Here is a 21,088-nt window from a genome sequence, read left to right as displayed (position 1 = left end):
GAGATTCAAAATAAGATGGATATAATGAAGTTGTGTTTTTCATTCTAAAATACTCCATAAAAAAATTTCATAAATCAAATAATTACCTGTGTTAAATTACAGAGAAAGAGAAGAGAGAAGAGAGAAGAATATTTTATTTTAAAACTTCTGACATACATAACTTTCTTATTTAAAATCTATTATTTATAAATTATACTATATCAAATTAATATTCTTGTCACAATCTTTAATTTGATATGTATATTGAATACTCTCTCCGTCTACGAAAGAATTTCCTAGAAGGGAGTTACACGAGTTTTAAGAAAAATGTGTTGAGTGCATTGAGAGTGAAGATAATGTTGTTAAATGTTTTGAGAATGGTGAAAAAGTATTTTAATTAATATTGGGAGTGGTGAAAAGTAAGTAGTGTATAGTCCAAAAATAGGTAGGAAGTTCTTTTATGGACGTCCCGAAAAGGAAAAATATGAAGTTCTTTCGTGGACAGAGGGATTATTTTATAATTAACCAAAGTACTTGTTTTTAGCAAAATAGTGAATAAAAGAAGAGAAATAAATAAATAAAGAAAATTTTATCATTTAGTATAATATTTCCATGTAGGGAGAGATAATTATTATTGAAAATATAGAAATAAAATAATAAATTATTATTAAAGAAAATAAATGTAGAATTGCATAAAAATAAAATCTCTCATTAATTCACATGGGACCATGAAAATATAGAAATAAAATAATAATTATTATACAATTATTAAAATGGCAATTTCAGTTTATTTTTCTTTAGATTTTTTCAACGATGGCCCAACATTAAATTTTAATAGACTGACATCAAATTTTTCAATATGTAGACAGTAGGCAATCTAAATTTATTTAATTTTAATAGACTGACATCCAATTTTTCAATATGTAGACAGTATATAGGCAATCTAAATTTAAATACATAATCTCATGTGGGTTCAAAGCACCGACATGCCATGTGGGATTTTAGGAGCCAGAAATTAATATCCATTGGCGTGTAATATAATTGTAAAAATTTAAACGCTAGTTATTGAACATTAGGATATTATTGAAATTAAAAAAAAAACGATCAAATGTTGGGATGTAAACTAATATTGTCCTAGTGACAAAAAATTGTCAATCTGTTCATGTTCATGAGCGGATCCTTTTGTTGGTCAGTAATGGTCGATTTCATGTTACGCTAACATGGATTTCTTCAGAGGTAAACCGTTTATGAATATTATTTCATTAAATAACCATCGATTACTTCTCGAAAAAAAAACAAAACAAAACAAAAAAAAAAAGAACAAATCATTTGCTTGTTAATCCAGACGCGATCAGATCCCAACTTATAAAAGCATAAGTGTCAGATATATTAGTTGGATCTTTATAGCTAAATCTTTAGTGCTAAGTCATGCATGTGCAGCCAAAATAAAAATGCATTAAATTAATTTGCTTCTACTTATAATTAAGAAACAAAGAAAAAACTTTTGCCTGCTGCTCATGCAGTACAAGCCACATCTCTTCATTATTTGTAATTTGATATTTCTCGGAATCAAATCCTTAATTCAAGAGATTATCTGTAACTCTAACGTATAAGATATTTTAAGAACTTATAAAATATAATGTCTCAAAAGTTTATAAATTATAAAAATATATATTTGAACGTTGAGCTTATAAAGTAGGGGCAAAATTGTAAATTACAGCGACAAAATTAAAAAAACTGAAATTGGAAATGTATACTATAGAAATAATAAACTATAGTAAAATTACTTTTGTAGAATGATTGTTGGTTGTTGAGATTAAAGTGGGCCCAGATTACTCGAGATTGAGTTGATCCAAGATTAATTTAGTGACATGGGGTAAGTCAAGACTATTTCTGCGTGGCATTATCTTGAGATTAAATACCGGGTCGTATCCACCCAACCGAACAAGATATTATAAGATTAATCTAATCTAATTTCATCTAATCTTTCAAACCAAACAATTGTTTAGAAGTTTATTTTGTGAAACACCCAAATAATTTGAAGCCATACACCAGTCTCCAAAAACAACAGCTTAATTATTGCAACCAATGAAGAAAGAAATGAAGTGATGATTAAAAAAAATTCAAGGCCTAACAGAAAAGCTTGATGATATCCTCCCTTGGTTTGCATAGAGCCTCAAGGGGCTTGGCCTTAGGTATACTAAACCCTGTGCCATGAGCCATGTCCACCATCTCGTCGCTCACTCTCTCCCAGTCGAACGCCTGAATCATCGTCCCCAGGGCCAAGCCGAGCACCCTGGTGGCGACACCTCCACCCGGGCACTTACGCCTCCCAGCTCCAAACGGGAGCATGAACTCCCCCTCTCTACGCGCCTCGTGCCTTTCTGGCTTGAACTTTTCTGGCTCATCCCAAAGCCTCGGATCCCTGTGGATGGCCCACAAATTGACTAGGAGCATCGTCCCCTTTGATATGTCGTAGCCAGCAACTTTGCAGTCCTCAGAGGACTGGTGAGGTACCAGAAAAGGCACAGGCGGATACAGCCGTAGAGTCTCTGTGATCACATTGTGCAGGTACCCCAGCTTCGGCAGATCCTGCTCGTCCAGGAGGCGATCATGTGGCACATTCGCCTCTATCTCACCTCTTACCTTCTCCATGCTTTCCGGGTGGTTTAGCAGCAGTGCCATTGCCCACTCCATGCTTATCGACATTGTGTCAGTGCCTGCTACTAGCAGCACCTGTTCCATATGTTACAATATAATTATGCACGGTAATACTTATTTAATTATGATAAACACAAGCACTGACCAGTATAATTCCTTTGATGAGCTCATCTGTGTAATACTCGGGCTCCTCTTGTTGTAGCGACAGCAAGTGATCGATCATGGTGTGCGACGAGGCCGATTCCCGGCGCTCGTCGACCAACTCCTGCATAAACTTATCAAGCTTCTCCATCAAATCGGCGAACTTCTTCTCCAACCCTTGGAAATCAAACCATTGCAGAAACGGCAGAAGGTCTGCCAAATTCGTATTCCCACTGTGCTCGAGCATCTCCCTCATTGTGAACCTCACCCTTCTCGCCTCCTCTGCGTCGCCGACATTCTCGCCGTAGTATCTCTTCCCGGCGATCGTCATAGACAACACATTGAAGGCGAGCTCGATGAACTTGGACTTCAAGTCCACCGGGGACGTTCCTCCGCCGCTGTTGCGGGCAAGATCACTCATGAGGAGCAAGAGCTCCGTCCTCCTGGTGGCGGTGAAGGCGGCGATGCGGGCGGGGGAGAAGATCTCGAGGGCGGCGAGGCGGCGGAGGTTGCGCCAGTGGTCGCCGTAGGGGGCGATGCTGATGGTGGTGTTGTTGTAGCTGAAGTGCTTGGTGGAGAGAGTGGAGGGGCGGTTGGCGAAAACGATGTCGTTGGTGGTGAAGCATTCATCCACTGCAGCGGGGGAGGTGATGACGAGGACGTCGCGGACGCCGAACTTGAGGGATAAAACGTCGCCGTATTTGGCGGAGAGGGACTGTAGGGTTTGAGTCATGGGATCTTTGAGTAGGTGGAGATGACCAATTAGTGGGAGTGAAGGAGGGCTTGGAGGCCGGTTTTGCCTTTGTTTCTTTTTGTGTTGAATGAGGAGCAGCAACACAAGAATTACGAGTATGGTGAAGAAGAGAGTGAATTCCTCCATTTCTGCTGCAAAACTTGAGTTGTGTGTACGTGTAAGAGCTGTCAAGTAGAGTATTTGGAGAAGGTGAGCTACAGGGTTATCGTTTATTGCTTTGTTTTTTAATGTGTGTGTATATATATATATATAGTCTACAGGGTTATAACGTTGTGAAAAGTATAAAATTGTATAAAAAAAAAAAAAGGTTTATTGCCAACCCACAAATCTTCTGTTCTGAGAAGGGTTTTTTTTTTTTTTTTTTTTAACAAAAATTGTCAATGGAGATTAGTTAGTCTCTCGATTATGTAATGTTCTAGGTCACCTCAAATATTCGATCTCATTTTTTGTTTGAATATATATTCGATCTCATTTTTAGTGTGTCATTTCACATCCCATTTTTTTTTCTGGTTTCTAATTAGTATATTTTTCTTCAAATTAATTTCTCATGTTTTATTATAATTTTAAGATTGTTAACTAGAGTTTAATTATGAGGTATAAAGTGATTATAATAGCGTAAAGGGATCCACAATTTTATAGGGTCATGTGGTGTAATTTTACCAAAAATAGAAAGAAATATTAAATTGAATGACAGACTAAAATGAAAATATGAATACTAAATTGTGAAAGAAGGGCAATAATACTTATTTACTTTTGTTGGTTTAATTCGTGCAAAAGTCGTGTATTCATCAAAGGGAAGGTCGCATTTATAATGCGGAGGGTCAGTTTTGCAATTAAAGAATCACAGAGGTATTTAGTTGCAAAATTCTCACGCCCCGATTCCAGGCACGAATGCCGAGATATGACTAGGGATTGGATTTAAGAAAGAGAATAATAATAATAATAATAATAATAATAATAATAATAATAATAATAATAATAATAATAATAATAATAATAATAATAACTTAATTAAGTAGTGTAATATTTAATATTAAAGTCAGAAGGTTTGGCTCAGCACGCTGGTAGTTTAGAACCAGTCTACAAATACGTGCGGTTAAACAGTCGGACATTTAATAACAATTTCAATAAAGCAGATAATGATGAGGTAACCGAGTCTAGCTAGCCAAAAGGAGTTGACCGACCAGCTCACTCATGAGGTTGTCATAGCACCAAAATGTTCATGAGGGCTTTGGTCAAGCGTCCAAAAGGGGCCGACTACATGCACTCTCCATCAAGTGATAAATAATAAATAAATAAATTGTGTGCAAAGAAATAATAATACTATATCTTATATTGTTGGGGTCCCGAAGGGTTTCTGAACAGGTGTATGGGGAGAGGATAAACCTGTAGAGTAATCCTTCGCGAAAACTGATTTATGAAAAGAGAAATTAACTTAACAGTTTTCAAAAGAATAGAGGCTAGTGGCTAATACTGATAGAACTATCAGTGGATGACTTCAGTTGTCTGAATCAGTTAGATAACTTTGATTCAAATAAGGCTTCAGTTGGGTTTGAACAAAAACAGAAAAGTGTTATGAATCTTACTGATTATCCGTAGATTTATCAATTAGACTGATAACACTGACAGCGAAAAATAAACTTAGTTCAATTAGCCTTTGAAAAGAATGACACACATAAAACTCTGGGTTGCGCTTTTCAATTAGTCAGTTTTAGTTGAGATCAACAAGGTTGCAAATAGGAAATAACTGAAAGCAGAAAAGGACACAAGAATTTTTACGTGGTTCGAAAATAACGTTCCTACTCCACGGTCAAATAATCAATCTGACAATCACTCTGGGCTAATGCGTTGAGGTGCACAGCAAACCTACCAACACCACTCTTGGTTGGATTTTTCACTCTTAGCACGCTTAGGCACACTCGTGCCCAGTCAGCGCTTCGCTAAGATCTCTGGAGACGACAGAACCCTTGGTCCGAACTCCTTCTTGGCTTACCGGGTGCCAAGGAAACCGATCTGTTTAGTTTACCTGGTAATAAACAGCCACTCAAACACTTTTTTCTCTCGTTTGAAAGGGGGGTTTGATCTCTTCCATTAATGATTACTGAGAACAGGCTCTCAAGTAATCAATCTTGTGCTTTGGGTATAACAAGGATTTGCCTAAGAAACTAAGGGCCTGTTTGATATGGGTTTATAGGTAGGATAAATTAAATTAATACAGATTAGTGTGATGTTTGATATCATGTGCAGTTAATATGGTCAACTCCTACTTAATCCTACTTCTCCATGCTATTTTGTGGGATTAACCCATACTAATAATCCGCCCACCCCCCCTCGGATAAATTTAATACTGAGAAGTTGGATAAAAATTCTGCTACCATTCCTCACGCATATCGATGCAAATGCCCAAGTAATGGTGGACACACATGATATTTTTAAAATTATGTGAGGATAGTTTTGATATTAGATAATATAATCCAACATAATCCTATGGATATCAAACATAATATAGGATTAAGTAGCCATGATATCAAACACCCATGAAATAATATAAATCCACACTAATCCACACTAATTTCTCAAGATAATTTTAATCCTAATCAATCCTAAACTGCAAATCAAACGGCCCCTAAGAGAATATATGTAATCAGTGAACTGATTTTAGCTTTGATGATTCTCTTCTTCGATTTAAACTTTTGAAGGCTGTTGAAGGTTGAGTTGCAATTTTGGCAAAGTTTCAGCTTGTGTGTTTGAATCGATGAAGATTGCAATGTTCCTCGAGCTCTATTTATAGGCGAAGTCTTGAATAGATCTATTGGAAAGATGATCTTCAGGATTTTTGCCGTTGTGAGAGAATGTCACTTCTTGGGCTGAGGCTACAATCTTCGAGGTTCCTGTTTTGGTGAAGAACGGCGTCTCAAAGTACATCCGATAGGGTGCCTCTGAAAGGTTACACCAAATAGGAACTCTCTGCAAAGAAAGGACGATCTCTAAAATCTTTGCATTTAATGCGGCTACATGAGCATTTAATGCTGGTTTCAGAGTATCAGTCTGATGAAGAATGTCAACTGATACTTGTCAGGAATATCAGTCTGCAAATTCCATTTGCTCCGCATTAAAACATTAGTCATCATTGATAGTTCAGTGAGACTCTCGTTTAGTCAAAACTGATGCATTTTGACTTGTCTTTTGCAGCTTTATTCAGTTGTGGTCTTCAGTCTTCAAACTAACTAAAAACATGAACTCTAACACTTGAGTTCAAAAAAGTTATAGTCTATTACAATATGAACAAAGAGTTTTGGTATTATCAAAACTAGAAATGAGATATTTCATTAAGTTCCCAATATATATATATATATAATCTTTGACTAGTATTTTACATGCTCAAAATGTAAAACAAACTTTCCAATATAATAGTTATTTCAAAATATTGCAGTCAACCCTCCACAGTTGCTTGCATCTCTACCAACTTACTGACCTGATTAAAAAGATTTGTGGGCTGAGTACCAGTGTACCCAGTGGGTCATGCATTTTTTAAATTATCACTTTATGATAGTCCATGCATATACGTGAATTATAGAAGGTTTTAAAATAAACTCATTTAACTTCTATAATCACAAAATATTTTCATTCATTTGCGCGCGCCATATCGTAACACAACTGTTACTCTTATCCTTTCATTTGTAGTCTATGGGCGATCCTTGGAAAGTAATCATTCATTCATTCATTCAATCATTTACTAGATGGGATCTCGGGACGAACCCTCGTCAGCTACACCATCTAATCGGATTAAGGGCGAGCCCAAAATCCTCCTTTCGTCTATAAGGCTCGTGGGGGATCAATCCACTAACTTAAAGACAGTGCGCACAACTTTTAATAAGTGTGTTAGACCCATTAAAAACCACAATTATTAATATAAGAGCATTAAACAGTGAGAGATCATAAAAATATTTTATTTAATAACATCATAACTTAATAACTCATACTCCCTCCGTCCCTGAAATAAGTTCATCTTTTTCCATTTTGGGACGTCCCCCAAATAAGATCCTCTATCTTTCTTTCTATTTTTGGACAACTACCCCACCACTAATAATACTTTATTTATTCTTACTTTTCACTTTTTCACCACTCCAAATACTAATTATAACACTTTTTCACCTTTTCACCGCTCTCAATACTAATTATAACATATTTTTTTCCACTATCAATACACTTTACCATTTTCCTTAAAACTCGTGCCGTCCCCAAAAATGAACTTATTTTGGGGACGGAGGGAGTACATATTTTCAAAAATATAATCCACCTTAACCTTTTGATGCTTTCTGGTAATCTATGGTAATTACTCACAATTTTTCTTCCCACTTCGATCACTACAAGTTACAAGATCCCTTAATATTTTGACCACTTCTCGTCGTCCCTTTTCTTTAACTCGTAGTGTAAATGGGCTATCTCATGCCCTAGCATAGGAATTTTAGGTCAATACATAGCTTTGCTTAGTCATGATTTTAATTAATAGGTATATAGACTTAATTACTATTCATTTAAAATCCTACACGTAGCATGCATCTATTTCCTTATCAATTTATTTCCAGTAATATTAATATTTTATTAACTAAACAACATACTACTTATATATATATATATAGGAAGAGGTTCTAATAAAAACCTCTGTTAAAATGAGAACTAGGAACCTAATCTTGACCTTTTAAATATTAGATCTAATAGTTAGGATTTAGTCAACAAAAGAAACTGTGCATCTATTATATTTTATTGTGCACTTAAAAAATATGCAATTTATGCAATTGAAACCAACAATGCAAAATACTCAAGCAAATCGAAATTGTGCATCTATGCAATTGAAACTGTGCATCTATGCAATCGAAATTGTGCATCTGTAGTTTAATCTCAGTCCTCTATTTTATTTAAATCAATGGCTTTAAATTGATTCCTAGTTTTCATCTTAAGAGGGGTTTTTATATTAACCCTACCCTATATATATATATATATATATATATATATATATATATATATATATATAATTCGATCAAATTAAATTTTAAAAATATATATTAAAAATATCATTATTAAATTAAGACTATTATTAATTATTAAATGAAAAGAAAAAAAAAAACGTCGCGAGCACAAGGACGCGACTAAGGGTCGGACCTCGTAAAAAAGAGAACCCAAAAGGAAAACCAACTTAAAGACTAAGATCACAAAGAACCGAGCTTCGGACTAGCCATCACCTAAACCAAAGAAATCTCAACTATTAAGAAAAACAAAAAAACAACAAGGCTAACGAACCAGACGAACATAACTATGAGAACAAATATCTCTAGAAACCACCCCAAGAATGGCAGGAATAGCATGCGGCCACCACCCACGTCCATGGTCGGTCGCGCCATGATGTCGGTAATGGAATTACCTTCTCTGAAGATGTGGGTTACCTTGAAATCAATGTCATGAAGAAGACTGAGAGTTCGACTCCAAGCCACGGTTAAAACGCCATGGGACACTAAGAGAACGATCTTCAAGTAAATGCACCACATAAAGGGAGTCAGCTTCCAGCCATAGTGTTGTGCATCCTCGCGAGTGAGCAATATCAATAGTGGTAATTACGGCTAAGAGTTCCACTTCGAATGCATATCCACGTCCCCATTTTACGTTGAAACACCACCCTCTAACCGAGCTGTGGCAGTCCCGGAAAACTCCTCCGGCTGAAATATCCCCAGGAGAGCCTGTGGTAGAACCATCTGTATTTACCTTTATCCACGCTCCCATTGGCGGCCACCAATAAATGTTAACGAACTCCGGTGGAGGAGCAACGCGCGTCTTAACGGCAAGGTTGCGAATGGCTGTGTAAACTCTCCAAGTATTTGCCATATGACCAAGACAGCCACCCATGGAATCAGCCTCTAGAAACGCCACTCTAACAAAAGCAAGCAGTTTACGGCTGCTGAAATTATCCCCATCGAAGCGGCAACGGTTTCGAAAATCCCAAATACCCCAAACAAGGCTAAAAATTCTAATTTTCCAGAATGTCGTCGGTTGAGAGCTAAGCTTCATGGTGCAAGCAAAGATAAAGAAGTTGGACATATCCGGACAAGCAAGACCGTGAGGTAAATCGAACCAGTCAAGAAGAGCCCGCCAAACTGAACGAACAGCAAGACAAAGCCAGAAAAGATGATCATGAGACTCCGCATCGTTAAAGCAAAAAAAATAGTGGTTTGGCGTTATAAGGCCGCAAGTGATAAGGCTATCCGTCGTCGGGATTCTGTTGTGAATAATTCTCCAACAAATCAAAGAACGACGTGTGGGGATGAACGATTCTCATAACCAAGTACCCCAAGCGACCCACAGAAATTTGTGGCAGTTAGCCGAGAATGCCAAAGCCGAAGAACTTGGCCACTAAGAGCAGGCTTCCAATATCTAATATCATCACCATCACCCATAGGTAAAAAAAGAATATCCACAACCACATCAGGAAAAAGTATTGACAAACTCTTTCGAGAAATGCCAAACACCATCATAAAAATAATCCGCAACTGATTGGGAAAGGAAATCATGAACGTAGTGATGAACGCCCAATTTGTCCACAAGTCTATAGCCCAGCCAATCATCTTTCCAAAAAAGTGTTCCAACACCATTGCCTATATGCGAGTGTGAATCGTTTGTGAGTGTTGGTTATCCTTGACATCATCTAATGATACGCAGCGGAATATACATTCTTGCTTTGAATCCACTACAAAGGTATCCACGTGTGTGTCGATTCGATGCAGGAACAATTCCAAGTGCACGATTCAATCTTCGACAGCTAGGAAATCTCCGATTAAAACTACAGTGCTCTCTTAGTGTTTTGCAAGCAAAAGCTCCTCTCTAGTAAGACCAAGAACTCTTACTTATAGGCCAAAAGAATTGGCTTACCTTGTAAGCCAAAGAGTTGGCTTCTCTTATAAGCCAAAGAATTGTCTTACTAAGGAAGCCAATCCTACTCCAATTAATAGGTCCAATAGTCCAACTAGTTCCCAATTAATTAAGTGTTATTAGAATATATCAAATATATCCTAATCTAGTCCATAATATCTTTCAGTGAGCTCATTGATCTCATCCCTAAGACCAAGCCACACCGAAGACGCTGCCACATTCGCCTTGGCAAAGCCAAAGCGTGTCAAATAACGACCCTGAAGCAAATCATATCCAAAATCTGTCCAGCGAATAACATTCCACGCCATTTTCATTAAGTAACTTTTGTTCATGATGCGGAAAGAACGAATGCCAAGTCCATCTTCCTCTTTAATACTACAAACCCTATCCCACTTAATAGGAAATTTTAGACGAGAGTCAGTATTTCCTATCCAAATGAAATTTTTGCAACGCCTATCCAAATCGTTGAGAAGCGACCTAGGCCATTTGAAGACCATCATTGAATGGGTCAAAGAACTTTGAATAACCGACTTCACTAAGCAAATTCGCCCCACCATCGATAAATGGATACCCTTCCAACATGCAAATTTGCAAACAATTCAATCTTTAATTTGCATGAAATAGCTCGCTCGTGATTTTTTCCTTTTTTTATATATAAATTTATACTCACTCAAAACGACGTTGTTTTGAGTGTTATAATATAACTCAAAACGACGTCGTATTATTTGAATGCTGGTGAGTCCATGTCTGAAAATTTCGAGAACCACGTCAACACTGATTAAGGTGGCGGTCAACGCGTGTGCAATTTATAATTAAATTAAAAGATGATATATTCTGGAGCTAATTTTAAAGGTGATGTGCAATATGCAAATCCGTGATAGTTCGTGTATTTTCCGGCTATTAACTCTTTTTCCTTTGACTGGAATCTGTCTTTTTCTTTTTTGTGATGTCACATTTGATTTTTTATGTTTTGGTAGAATTTTAAGATAATTAATTAAGGTTTACTAATTCAATTAGATTTATAATTTTTTATAATTTTAATTTTTAATGAAAAATATTAATTATAATTTATTAAAGTAATATTTTTTATGTTTTGGTAGAACTTTAAGATAATTAATTAGGGTTTACTAATTCAATTAGGTTTATAACTTTTTAAAATTTTCAATTTTTAGTGAAAAATATTAATTATGATCTATTAAAGTAATGTTTTTTTATTTTTGTAATTAATAACTATTTTTAAATTGAAAGTTTATTAAAAAAGAAAAACCTAAAAAACCCCTGAAAGCATAGAAAAGCTGATTAAAGGGCCGGACCTCATTAAAATCTTGCTAAGGAAAACCCCGTGGGAAAAATCAAAAGCAAGGAAAAAGAGTATTCGTCTAAAAACGCTAAAAAAAAGCAGCAAACGACAGGGCGACAATGGGTGGACGCATCTTCAGGAGCTTAGGCCTGACCTTCTCCCCTAAGAGCGACCGAAGCCCATTGCCACTCACAACAAAACCAGAAAAGAACAGAAGCAACATGAAGAACGGGGCTAAAAAACCCGCCACCAATTCTACAATGACAGTCCAATTGGTGGCTAAGAAACTCAAGGCCGAAGGCATTTGTAATTAATAACTATAAAATAATGAAATCTATCTATCTATCTATATAAAAGCAAAATAAACCCTATCCTATGTGGCTTCATGTAATCACTCCATTCCAATTTTCCTCAATTCTCATTCATTCTTATTTTTTCTAAATTTTTAATCAATTTATTTGGTAAATTGAAATCATGTACTAATATAATATAGTTTATCTATTTATTTTTCTCATCGGTTGGGCAGTATGGAACAAAAGTTATCACCAAAGATTTTATTATCTCGTTAATCTTCTTGGGCAGTATGAAAATTAGATTAATTACGTACAACCATTATTCTCTTGGAAATATTTGGAACTGTCAATTTATCATGATGATAAATCCATTATCATCAACAAAGTATTTTTAATCAACCATTAATTAAATTCAATTATGATCAACATCACCTCAACTATTCTTTTCAGAATCAACAATATTAACGTGATATATAATTGAATTAAAACTCTAACTATTTCGGATATGCTAGAATTAAATTCAATTATTAACATGTATTTGATCAACATCACAATTATTAACAAATAATAGATTGACTCAAATATATATAAATCCTATCAAGGTAGAACTATTCTTAACCTCAACTATGTTTCTCGGTTGGCAAGTTGGAGTACCAGTATTTCTGCTCTCTTTCTCCGTCTAAAGGTACCTCTTTTTTTAGCATCATAAATTTGTTTGGTAAATTGAAATCATGTACTAATATAGTTTATCTATTTATTAGTCTTCTTGAGGAAAACGGTATTCTTCTCGGTTGGCAAGTTAGAGTACCGGTATTTCTGCTCTCTTTCTCCGTAAAGGTATGTCAATGTATGGCTATTCTAATCTTAAATATGATGAAATATTTAGAATGATTAGGCTCTCAATAATTTGAGGTGGAACTTTGAAATAGACGACACATATGATTATATTATGGCTCTTTGCACTGCATATGATTATAGTATGGCTCTTTGCACTGCTATATTTAGTTTTCCTTTCATAATTATTTGTTGTAGGATTCGTTATATTATGGCTCTTTGCACTGCTATATTTAGTTTTCTTTTCATAATCATATGCTGTAAGATTCATTACGTATTTGACAATTGATTTACTTACTCTAAATATAGAAAATGTTGATGTATAATGAAGTTATTCGTTTGAATGCCATCAATCCAAAAATACAAAATAAAAATGTGGTGGTCAAAATTTTGCTCTTATGGATTCAAAAAGATAGATTGGGCAATGAAGCACTTGAAATGATTGCGATTGATGAATGAGTAAGTCTAACCACAATTTTATTGAATAAATAATTTTGTAAAATTATTAATTTTCAATTTATACAATCTAATAACATATTTTTATTATGTAGAGCAACAAAATCCAAGCATCTGTCTCAATAGGATTCAAGAAAAAGTTCCATGAGTTTCTTAAAGAGTGACAAATAACAGTTATGAAAAACTTTCAAGTATTGGAAAACAAGCCTAACTTCCAGCATGCCAAAATCAATCATGAGTGGAAAATCGGTTTTAGCCTGAGAACCATTGTTCTAGAATTAATTGAACGCCCGAATATTACTGAGAATGGATTGAGACTTCGTTACTTCATAAATTAAATTGAAAGAGGGATATATGTATAATCATGCATCTCAGAAATATTGATCCATCTAATGAGCTTTGCAATGAGACTAGGCTGATAGTAACTCAACTTGGGGAACACGTAATTGAAAGCAAACTCATTTCAGGAAAAAAAATTGGGCAAGAAGTTTCCCAATTCAACTTGGGGAACACGTAATTGAAGGCAAACTCATTATAAGTCCATCAGATTTCACTAAATTCCCAATTCGGTTTCAGAGAAGGCAATTCACTGTTGTTCGCTAATATTTTCACCACGCCGCAAGTATACGGGTAGTTGTAATATATGGAAGCAAGATCGTATCCCACAAGGATTAGTAGTTCAATCTAGTGATTATCCTAAGTCATTATGCTATAGCTATTTAGACTAAACGATGGAGTGATTGGTTTGATTATCTACTAATTACTTAACAAGTGCAAAGACAAATAAAACCAAATAAGCAAGTGGATTAATAAGATGATTAAGGCGATTTAGGGACTAGGCATCGATGATTAAGTAAAAGACTTCAATTATAGCTCAATATTAATCTTGACAATCCTAATTATCTAGAGTGATCTCCCAACTAGTTCTAGCCCCCTCCCGGACGACTAGAGCGGTAGATTACGGGTCATAGATTACGGGCCTCTGTGCGCGGCTGACTTTGTCGGCCCCGTTCTCCCTCGTCCGAGCTCCGATTCGGGCGCCGTTCACGCTCATGGATTCCTCTCGAGACGTACTTCAATCCTATGCTCTCACAATTCTCCAATCAACTCTTGATTTGCCCTGAAAATACTCAAAAACTATACCAAGCAATCAAAACTTCATAAATACTCAAAATTGGGATACAAACACATATATGCAATCAATTCATGGGGAAAAATGACAACAATTCGTGTGATATTGAGGTATGAAATCCATGTTTGTCAACCCTCCAAACTTAAAGCGTTGTTTGTCCCCAAACGACAAAAAGAAAGAAATAAAAGTAAACAAACATGTAAGCATGAATTGATGTCATTTCAAGGGCTTCAATTTTTTCAAAATATTTCACTAGTGTATCACAAGTAGATATGCATTTCAAGAAGTCACAAGTGATAGTAAGTTCAACATTATAGCCTCCAAGCTTGAATCCTCACAAGGTGGATGTTTCAATGGTGCACTCAACTCTCAAGTGTTTAGAATGGACGTGTTTGCACTCAACTTGAAACAATGCATGCAATCTACCATAAGCTTGCCATTTATCCTAACTCTTTATACTTCAATGTGTTATAAATAAAGATCAAAAAGGGCTTTCCTTGGGTTGTAATGAGGGTTCTTTGGTAAGGTGAGTAGTTTTTAGGCAAAGTGACTCATCCCACGATCAAATAATCATAATGAACAAATCGACTTCACTATTTCTCTTATCAAACATAAACCACAATCCCTGCATTTCATCCTTAGTGATATCTATCATGGCCATGATTCAAAAGGCAAATCACTCCCCTTTATGCTCTTTTATTCACATTCATTTTCATTTCTTTTTCATTTTGAGCTCATAGGGGACTAGTGATTTTCACTTAATCAAAGCTTGATAAGCACTTTCAATCATTTCCCAAACTTTTCTTCATCAAAGCAACCACCAACACTCTAGGTTCTACCCCTTTATTATTGGTTATTCAAAGAAAGGCTACAAGGCACAAAAGGGGTAAACTAGGATCATATGAGAATTTGGACACAATTTGAGTTAAGTGGCTAACAAAGATGGCCTTAAATCACTTCAATATTAACAACACATCTACTTTTATTTTCAAGAGAGGACTCATGGCAAGTTCTAGAGATCAACACACATGCTCAAATGATTTACACTCAAGAACAAAATGAGATTGTAAATGTATGACAATCAAAGGCTCAATTCTCACAAGCTCATTTCTTTTTCAAGTTCTTGGAGGTGCAACATTTAGCTCATCATCACAAGTTCAAACTCTTCATGCAAAATCAACAAGTGATACATAACAATTTCTTTTCAAAAACACAATCATATCATAAGCCCAATAACAAACAAATCATCCTCACAAAATTTGTTACAATTATCCCAACAAAAATCAAAACATCAAAAAAGTCTTTCAATTATTCAAAACATAACAAAAACACAACATGCAAAAACACAAGATAAACGAGACAACTAATCCATCTTCCCCCTCCCCCCAAACTTATTTCACACAAAGTGGAAATAAGGATGGAGGAAAAGAGAAGGATAAGTTGGCTCGGACTCACAATGGTACGGGCACGACTACGGTGGCGGGAAGGGGCCATGGAAGGCATGGAAGTGGCGCATGTGCTCTTCATAGCGGCGCCGCTCATCCTCTTGGTATTGCAAAAAGGCTTCATATTGCCTTCTTTGCTCTTCTTGGATTGCATCAAAGCGGGCCATGTTTGCGGCTTGGAAGGAGTCAAAGCGGCCCATCATCCTATCCTCAAATCCGACACCCCCTCCTGGATACGCCGGGGGTGGTTGAGGTATCTCACCACCTGGTTCATATGCTTGCTCGTCCTCCTCGCCCTCGGGGGCGTGTTGTTGTGCATGTGCGTCTTGGAGGTGAGCAATGGTGGCGGCAAAGTGGGCGGGCTGATGCATGCCTAGGTTAGCGGCCTCCCCGGGGCCCATGATGGTGGTAAGGGCCGGATTGGGCAATGGGAAGTACACATTGCCGTTGTCGCCCTTGAGGATCCACAAAAGCCGTCTCCCGGAGGCGAGAAAGTGTTGTTGCACTAGGCAACGTTGGTCGAGGAGGATGTCACGGGAGATGGGGTCTTCTTGAATAGCCACCCCAAGATGTGTCGCTATAGGGGTGATCATGCCTCCAATGCATATTTTGCCCCCTCTTGTGTGAGCTTGAGATTCGAATTGGTCGGCCAAAAGACACCCAAGAGATAAGGAGATGTTGGTGAGGGCGCCTTGAATGAGTAAGAGCTCATTCGACCGACAAAAGCCCACATTCTCCCGACCAAGGAAAGTGAACCCGAAGGCCCGTTGGGTAAGGCGGATAACCGGGTTGCGCAATGACGCTGCCTTTGATCGCCGGGAGTCATAGCCTGCAATCTCCTCCACGCCTCGAAAGTGACATCGTTCCCACATACGGGTGGGATTGAACTCTAACCCACCGGCGTATGCTCCTCCTTGGGGGCAACCCAAAATCTCGTCCAACTCATCAATAGTTAGCTCTCGGGGCTCATTCCCGAGTTGGAAAGAGATTCTTGATGGAGCTCCGTTGGACTTGATGAGCTGGAATGTGGAGAGGAACTCAAGAGTGAGCCCTCGGTATGCTAACCATCCCCCAGTGATTACTCGCCGCCATCCGCCTCTATCCGCCAAAGACCAAATGTCTTCGGCTATTCCCATGGCCTCGATAGTTTCCGAGCAAATATACCGGCATTGCCGGTGAGGAATGGCACAAAGTTGCTCCCAACGTTCGCGGGAGTCCGGAGTAGGAAGTCGAATCCCATAGAATTGAGGAGTGTGCCGAGTGATAGTCACCTCATCGGCACGGGAGGTACTGGCCTTCCCCTTTCCTTTGCCCTTTGTTACACGTGGTGCCATAGCAAAATGTGCCTACAAAACCAAGTGTGAGTCTTTATTTGACACAACAAACGACAACAACAAGATACTAGAAAACAACTTAACTAAGCAAATTAGCCCGGGAAACGGGCGAATTCTTATTCTAAAAGCACATAAATTTATCACACCATCACAATGCATCTCACAACAACACATAGCATCAAAATCAAGCCCACAATCACCAAAATCTCCCCCCCAATCTTAGACATTTATCTACACCCAACACAAGCAAATTCTTAAGCAATAATGTCAATTAAGCATAAATTCACCGATTAAATTGCAATTAAATGAAAGACCCATCATCCTAGACATGCATAGAAGCAATTAAAATCATCAATTCAACAATGTAGCACAATGTAGGAAAAATCCTAATTTTGAGCCCTAATTGCATATAAACATGTAGAATGCAAAATATCACAAAATAATCGGTAAAAATCTTCTAAATCATGCTTAGAATGTAAAAATGAAGGAATGAGAGCAAGTAAAACATACCTTGTAGTTGGATTTGGAAGTGAAAGTGAGGAGGAAGAGTGTGTAATTTCGTGGGTGGTGTGAAATGAGAGTGAAAGGTGAGGAAAAAGGGTGAAAAAGGGTTAAAAACCCGAGTCAACGCAGGTCAACGCGGGGCCAGGAGGCCCGCGGTCCCGCCCGCGGCCGCGGGTGGTGACCGCGGGACATCCCTGGATCAGCGCGTTTCGCCCGCGGTCCCACCCCGCGGCCGCGGGTGGTGACCGCGGTCTCCCTGGGAGTCCTCCCCTCTGAAAAATTCAATTTTTATGCGTTTTTCTCTCAATTTTTTTTTTTTTTTTTTTAAGATAAAGGGAATTAAACTCACAAACAAAAGAAATCACACACATATATAAAAAAAATATACATAGATGAATATATAATACCTATGTATATGTGTGTTTATTGAACTTGCAAAAATTAAAGATACCTTGTTGGGGTGCCTCCCAACTAGCGCTTAGTTTAACGTCGTGAGCTCGACGTCTTCATGATGGTGTCATGTCTTTGGTTCGGCGAGAATGATGACGGACACTTTCTCTCGTGGCTCGGCTCGAAAGTATGCCTTAATGCGTTGGCCATTCACCACAAAAGTGCGTCCATCGTTGCCCTTCAATTCAATAGCTCCATTGGGGGAGACCTTGTTGATGAGGAATGGGCCCGACCATTTGGACTTGAGCTTTCCCGGAAAGAGTGAAAGGCGGGAATTGAAGAGAAGGACCTCATCCCCGGGTGCAAATTCCCGTTTGTGGATCATCCTATCATGAAACCTCTTGGTCCTCTCTTTGTAGAGGCTTGAGCTTGCAAATGCCTCACTTCGAAATTCATCCAACTCATTGAGTTGAAAGACTCTAGCTTGGCCGGCCTTCTTGAAATCAAAATTGAGCTTCTTGACCGCCCAATATGCCCTGTGCTCTAACTCTACGGGGAGATGACATGACTTCCCGTATACAAGTTGGTATGGTGACATGCCAAGCGGTGTCTTGTACGCCGTTCGATATGCCCAAAGTGCGTCATCAAGCAAGAGAGACCAATCCTTTCGGCTCCCATTCACCGTCTTCTCTAGCACTTGTTTAATCTCCCGGTTTGCCAACTCGGTTTGACCATTGGCTTGGGGATGATAAGCCGTTGTCACTCTATGCTTCACCCCGTACTTTTTGAGAAGTCCTTCCATCCACTTGTTGCAAAAGTGGGATCCTCCATCGCTTATCAAGGCCCTTGGAATTCCATGCCTTGTCAAAATATTCTTTTGAAGGAACTTGATCACCACTTTGGAGTCATTGGTTTGAGTAGGAATTGCTTCCACCCATCTTGAAACATACTCCACGGCCAACAAAATGTATTGGAAGCCGAAAGACATTGGGAATGGGCCCATAAAGTCTATGCCCCATACGTCAAAGAGCTCAACTTCAATCACATTGTTAAGGGGCATCTCGTGCTTCTTTGATATTCCTCCCATTCTTTGGCATTGATCACAACTCAAAATAAATGAGTGGCAATCCTTGAAAATAGTTGGCCAATAGAAGCCACTTTGAAGCACCTTAAAAGCGGTTCGGTTGGTGCCAAAGTGCCCTCCACTAGGGGAAGAATGACATTCCCTCATAATAGCTCCCCATTCCTCTTCGGGTACACACCGCCGGATGATGGTGTCGGCACATCGTCGATACAAGAACGGCTCATCCCATAAGAAGAATTTCACATCATGAAAGAATTTTTTTCTTTGGTAACGATTCAACTCGGGTGGTGGATGAATGCCGGATGCAAGATAGTTGACGTAGTCCGCATACCATGGGGTGTGGGTCTTGACTTGCAAGATTTGCTCATCGGGAAAATTCTCATTGATGGGCACATCGGCATTTTCCCCTTCCACGGGATTCTCAAGTCTTGAAAGGTGATCCGCCACAACATTTTCACATCCTCTCCTATCTCGGATTTCAATATTAAACTCTTGAAGGAGGAGGATCCACCTTATCAACCTCGGCTTGGCATCTTTCTTTTCAAATAAATATCGGATGGCCGCATGGTCGGTGTGAACAATAGATTTTGTGCCAATGAGGTAGGAGCGGAATTTGTCGAAGGCATACACAACCGCCAAAAGTTCCTTTTCAGTGACGGTGTAGTTTGATTGAGCCTTATCTAGAGTCCTACTAGCGTAGTAGATGACTCTAAATAGCTTGTCTTTCTTTTGCCCCAACACGGCCCCGACGGCGATGTCGCTTGCGTCACACATGAGCTCAAACGGTTGTGACCAATCCGGTGTGATCAAGATGGGAGCACTCACTAAAGCCTTTTTGAGTTTTTCAAAGGCCACCAAACAATCTTCATCAAAGTTGAACTTTGCATCTTTTTCAAGAAGGTGACATAAGGGTTTGGTGATCTTTGAGAAATCTTGGATGAATCTTCGATAGAACCCGGCATGTCCAAGGAAGCTTCTCACGGCTTTCTCATTGGATGGTGGTGGAAGCTTCTCAATGGCCACTATCTTTGCTCGATCCACCTCCAATCCGGCTTTGGAGACCTTGTGTCCAAGCACAATTCCATCCCTAACCATAAAATGACATTTTTCCCAATTCAATACAAGGTTAGTTTCCTCACACCTTTGCAACACAATAGATAGATTATGGAGACAATGATCAAAAGAATTGCCAAAGATAGAAAAATCATCCATAAAAACTTCCATTACATTTTCAATTAAATCATGGAAAATGGCCATCATGCATCGTTGAAAAGTAGCGGGGGCATTGCAAAGACCAAATGGAATGCGTCTATAAGCAAAAATGCCATAAGGACAAGTGAAAGCGGTCTTTTCTTGGTCCTCCGGGGCAATCATGATTTGATTATACCCGGAGTACCCATCAAGAAAACAATAAAATTCATACCCCGCCAACCTATCAAGCATTTGGTCAATAAAAGGAAGAGGAAAGTGATCTTTTCGAGTAGCTGTGTTCAACATCCTATAGTCAATACACATCCTCCATCCATTTACTAACCTAGTTGCAATTAGCTCATTATGCTCATCTTTTATGACGGTTATCCCCCCCTTTTTAGCAACAACTTGAGTGGGACTAACCCACTCACTATCCGAAATAGCAAAAATAATTCCCGCATCTAGCAATTTGAGAACTTCTTTTCTTACTACTTCTTGCATAATAGGGTTTAACCGTCTTTGGCCTTGCCTCCTAGGTTTAAAATCATCTTCCATCAAAATCCTATGCATGCAAATGGATGGGCTAATCCCTTTTAAATCGGAAATTGACCATCCTATAGTGGACCTATACTTCCTCAAAACATTTAGCAATTGATCAAGCTCATGAGG

General features: G+C 38.2%; 1 protein-coding gene across 1 annotated transcript; it reads right to left on the bottom strand.

Moving 5' to 3' along the window:
• Positions 1-1,971: 1,971 nt before the first annotated feature.
• Positions 1,972-3,777, bottom strand: LOC131010768 (cytochrome P450 81Q32-like). The gene is made up of 2 exons (XM_057938434.1): positions 2,786-3,777; positions 1,972-2,715 (listed from the first exon to the last, which is right to left on the bottom strand). The coding sequence occupies exons 1-2, from the start codon at positions 3,659-3,661 to the stop codon at positions 2,110-2,112; spliced, it is 1,482 nt and encodes a 493-aa protein (XP_057794417.1). The 5' UTR covers positions 3,662-3,777; the 3' UTR covers positions 1,972-2,109.
• Positions 3,778-21,088: the final 17,311 nt, after the last annotated feature.

This window comes from Salvia miltiorrhiza, chromosome 2, assembly GCF_028751815.1.
Source record: "Salvia miltiorrhiza cultivar Shanhuang (shh) chromosome 2, IMPLAD_Smil_shh, whole genome shotgun sequence".
In the NCBI taxonomy this organism is placed as follows: Eukaryota; Viridiplantae; Streptophyta; class Magnoliopsida; order Lamiales; family Lamiaceae; genus Salvia; species Salvia miltiorrhiza.
The sequence above is the reverse complement of the archived record's forward strand: the minus strand, read 5'-3'. Positions and strand labels throughout refer to the sequence as shown.

Bases quoted from the DNA above. Each gene is read 5' to 3' on its own strand.
- LOC131010768 (XM_057938434.1), bottom strand. From the start codon at position 3,661: ATGGAGGAATTCACTCTCTTCTTCACCATACTCGTAATTCTTGTGTTG. The intron at 2,716-2,785 runs GTCAGTGCTTGT...CATATGGAACAG, and splicing joins TCATCAAAGGAATTATACTG to GTGCTGCTAGTAGCAGGCAC.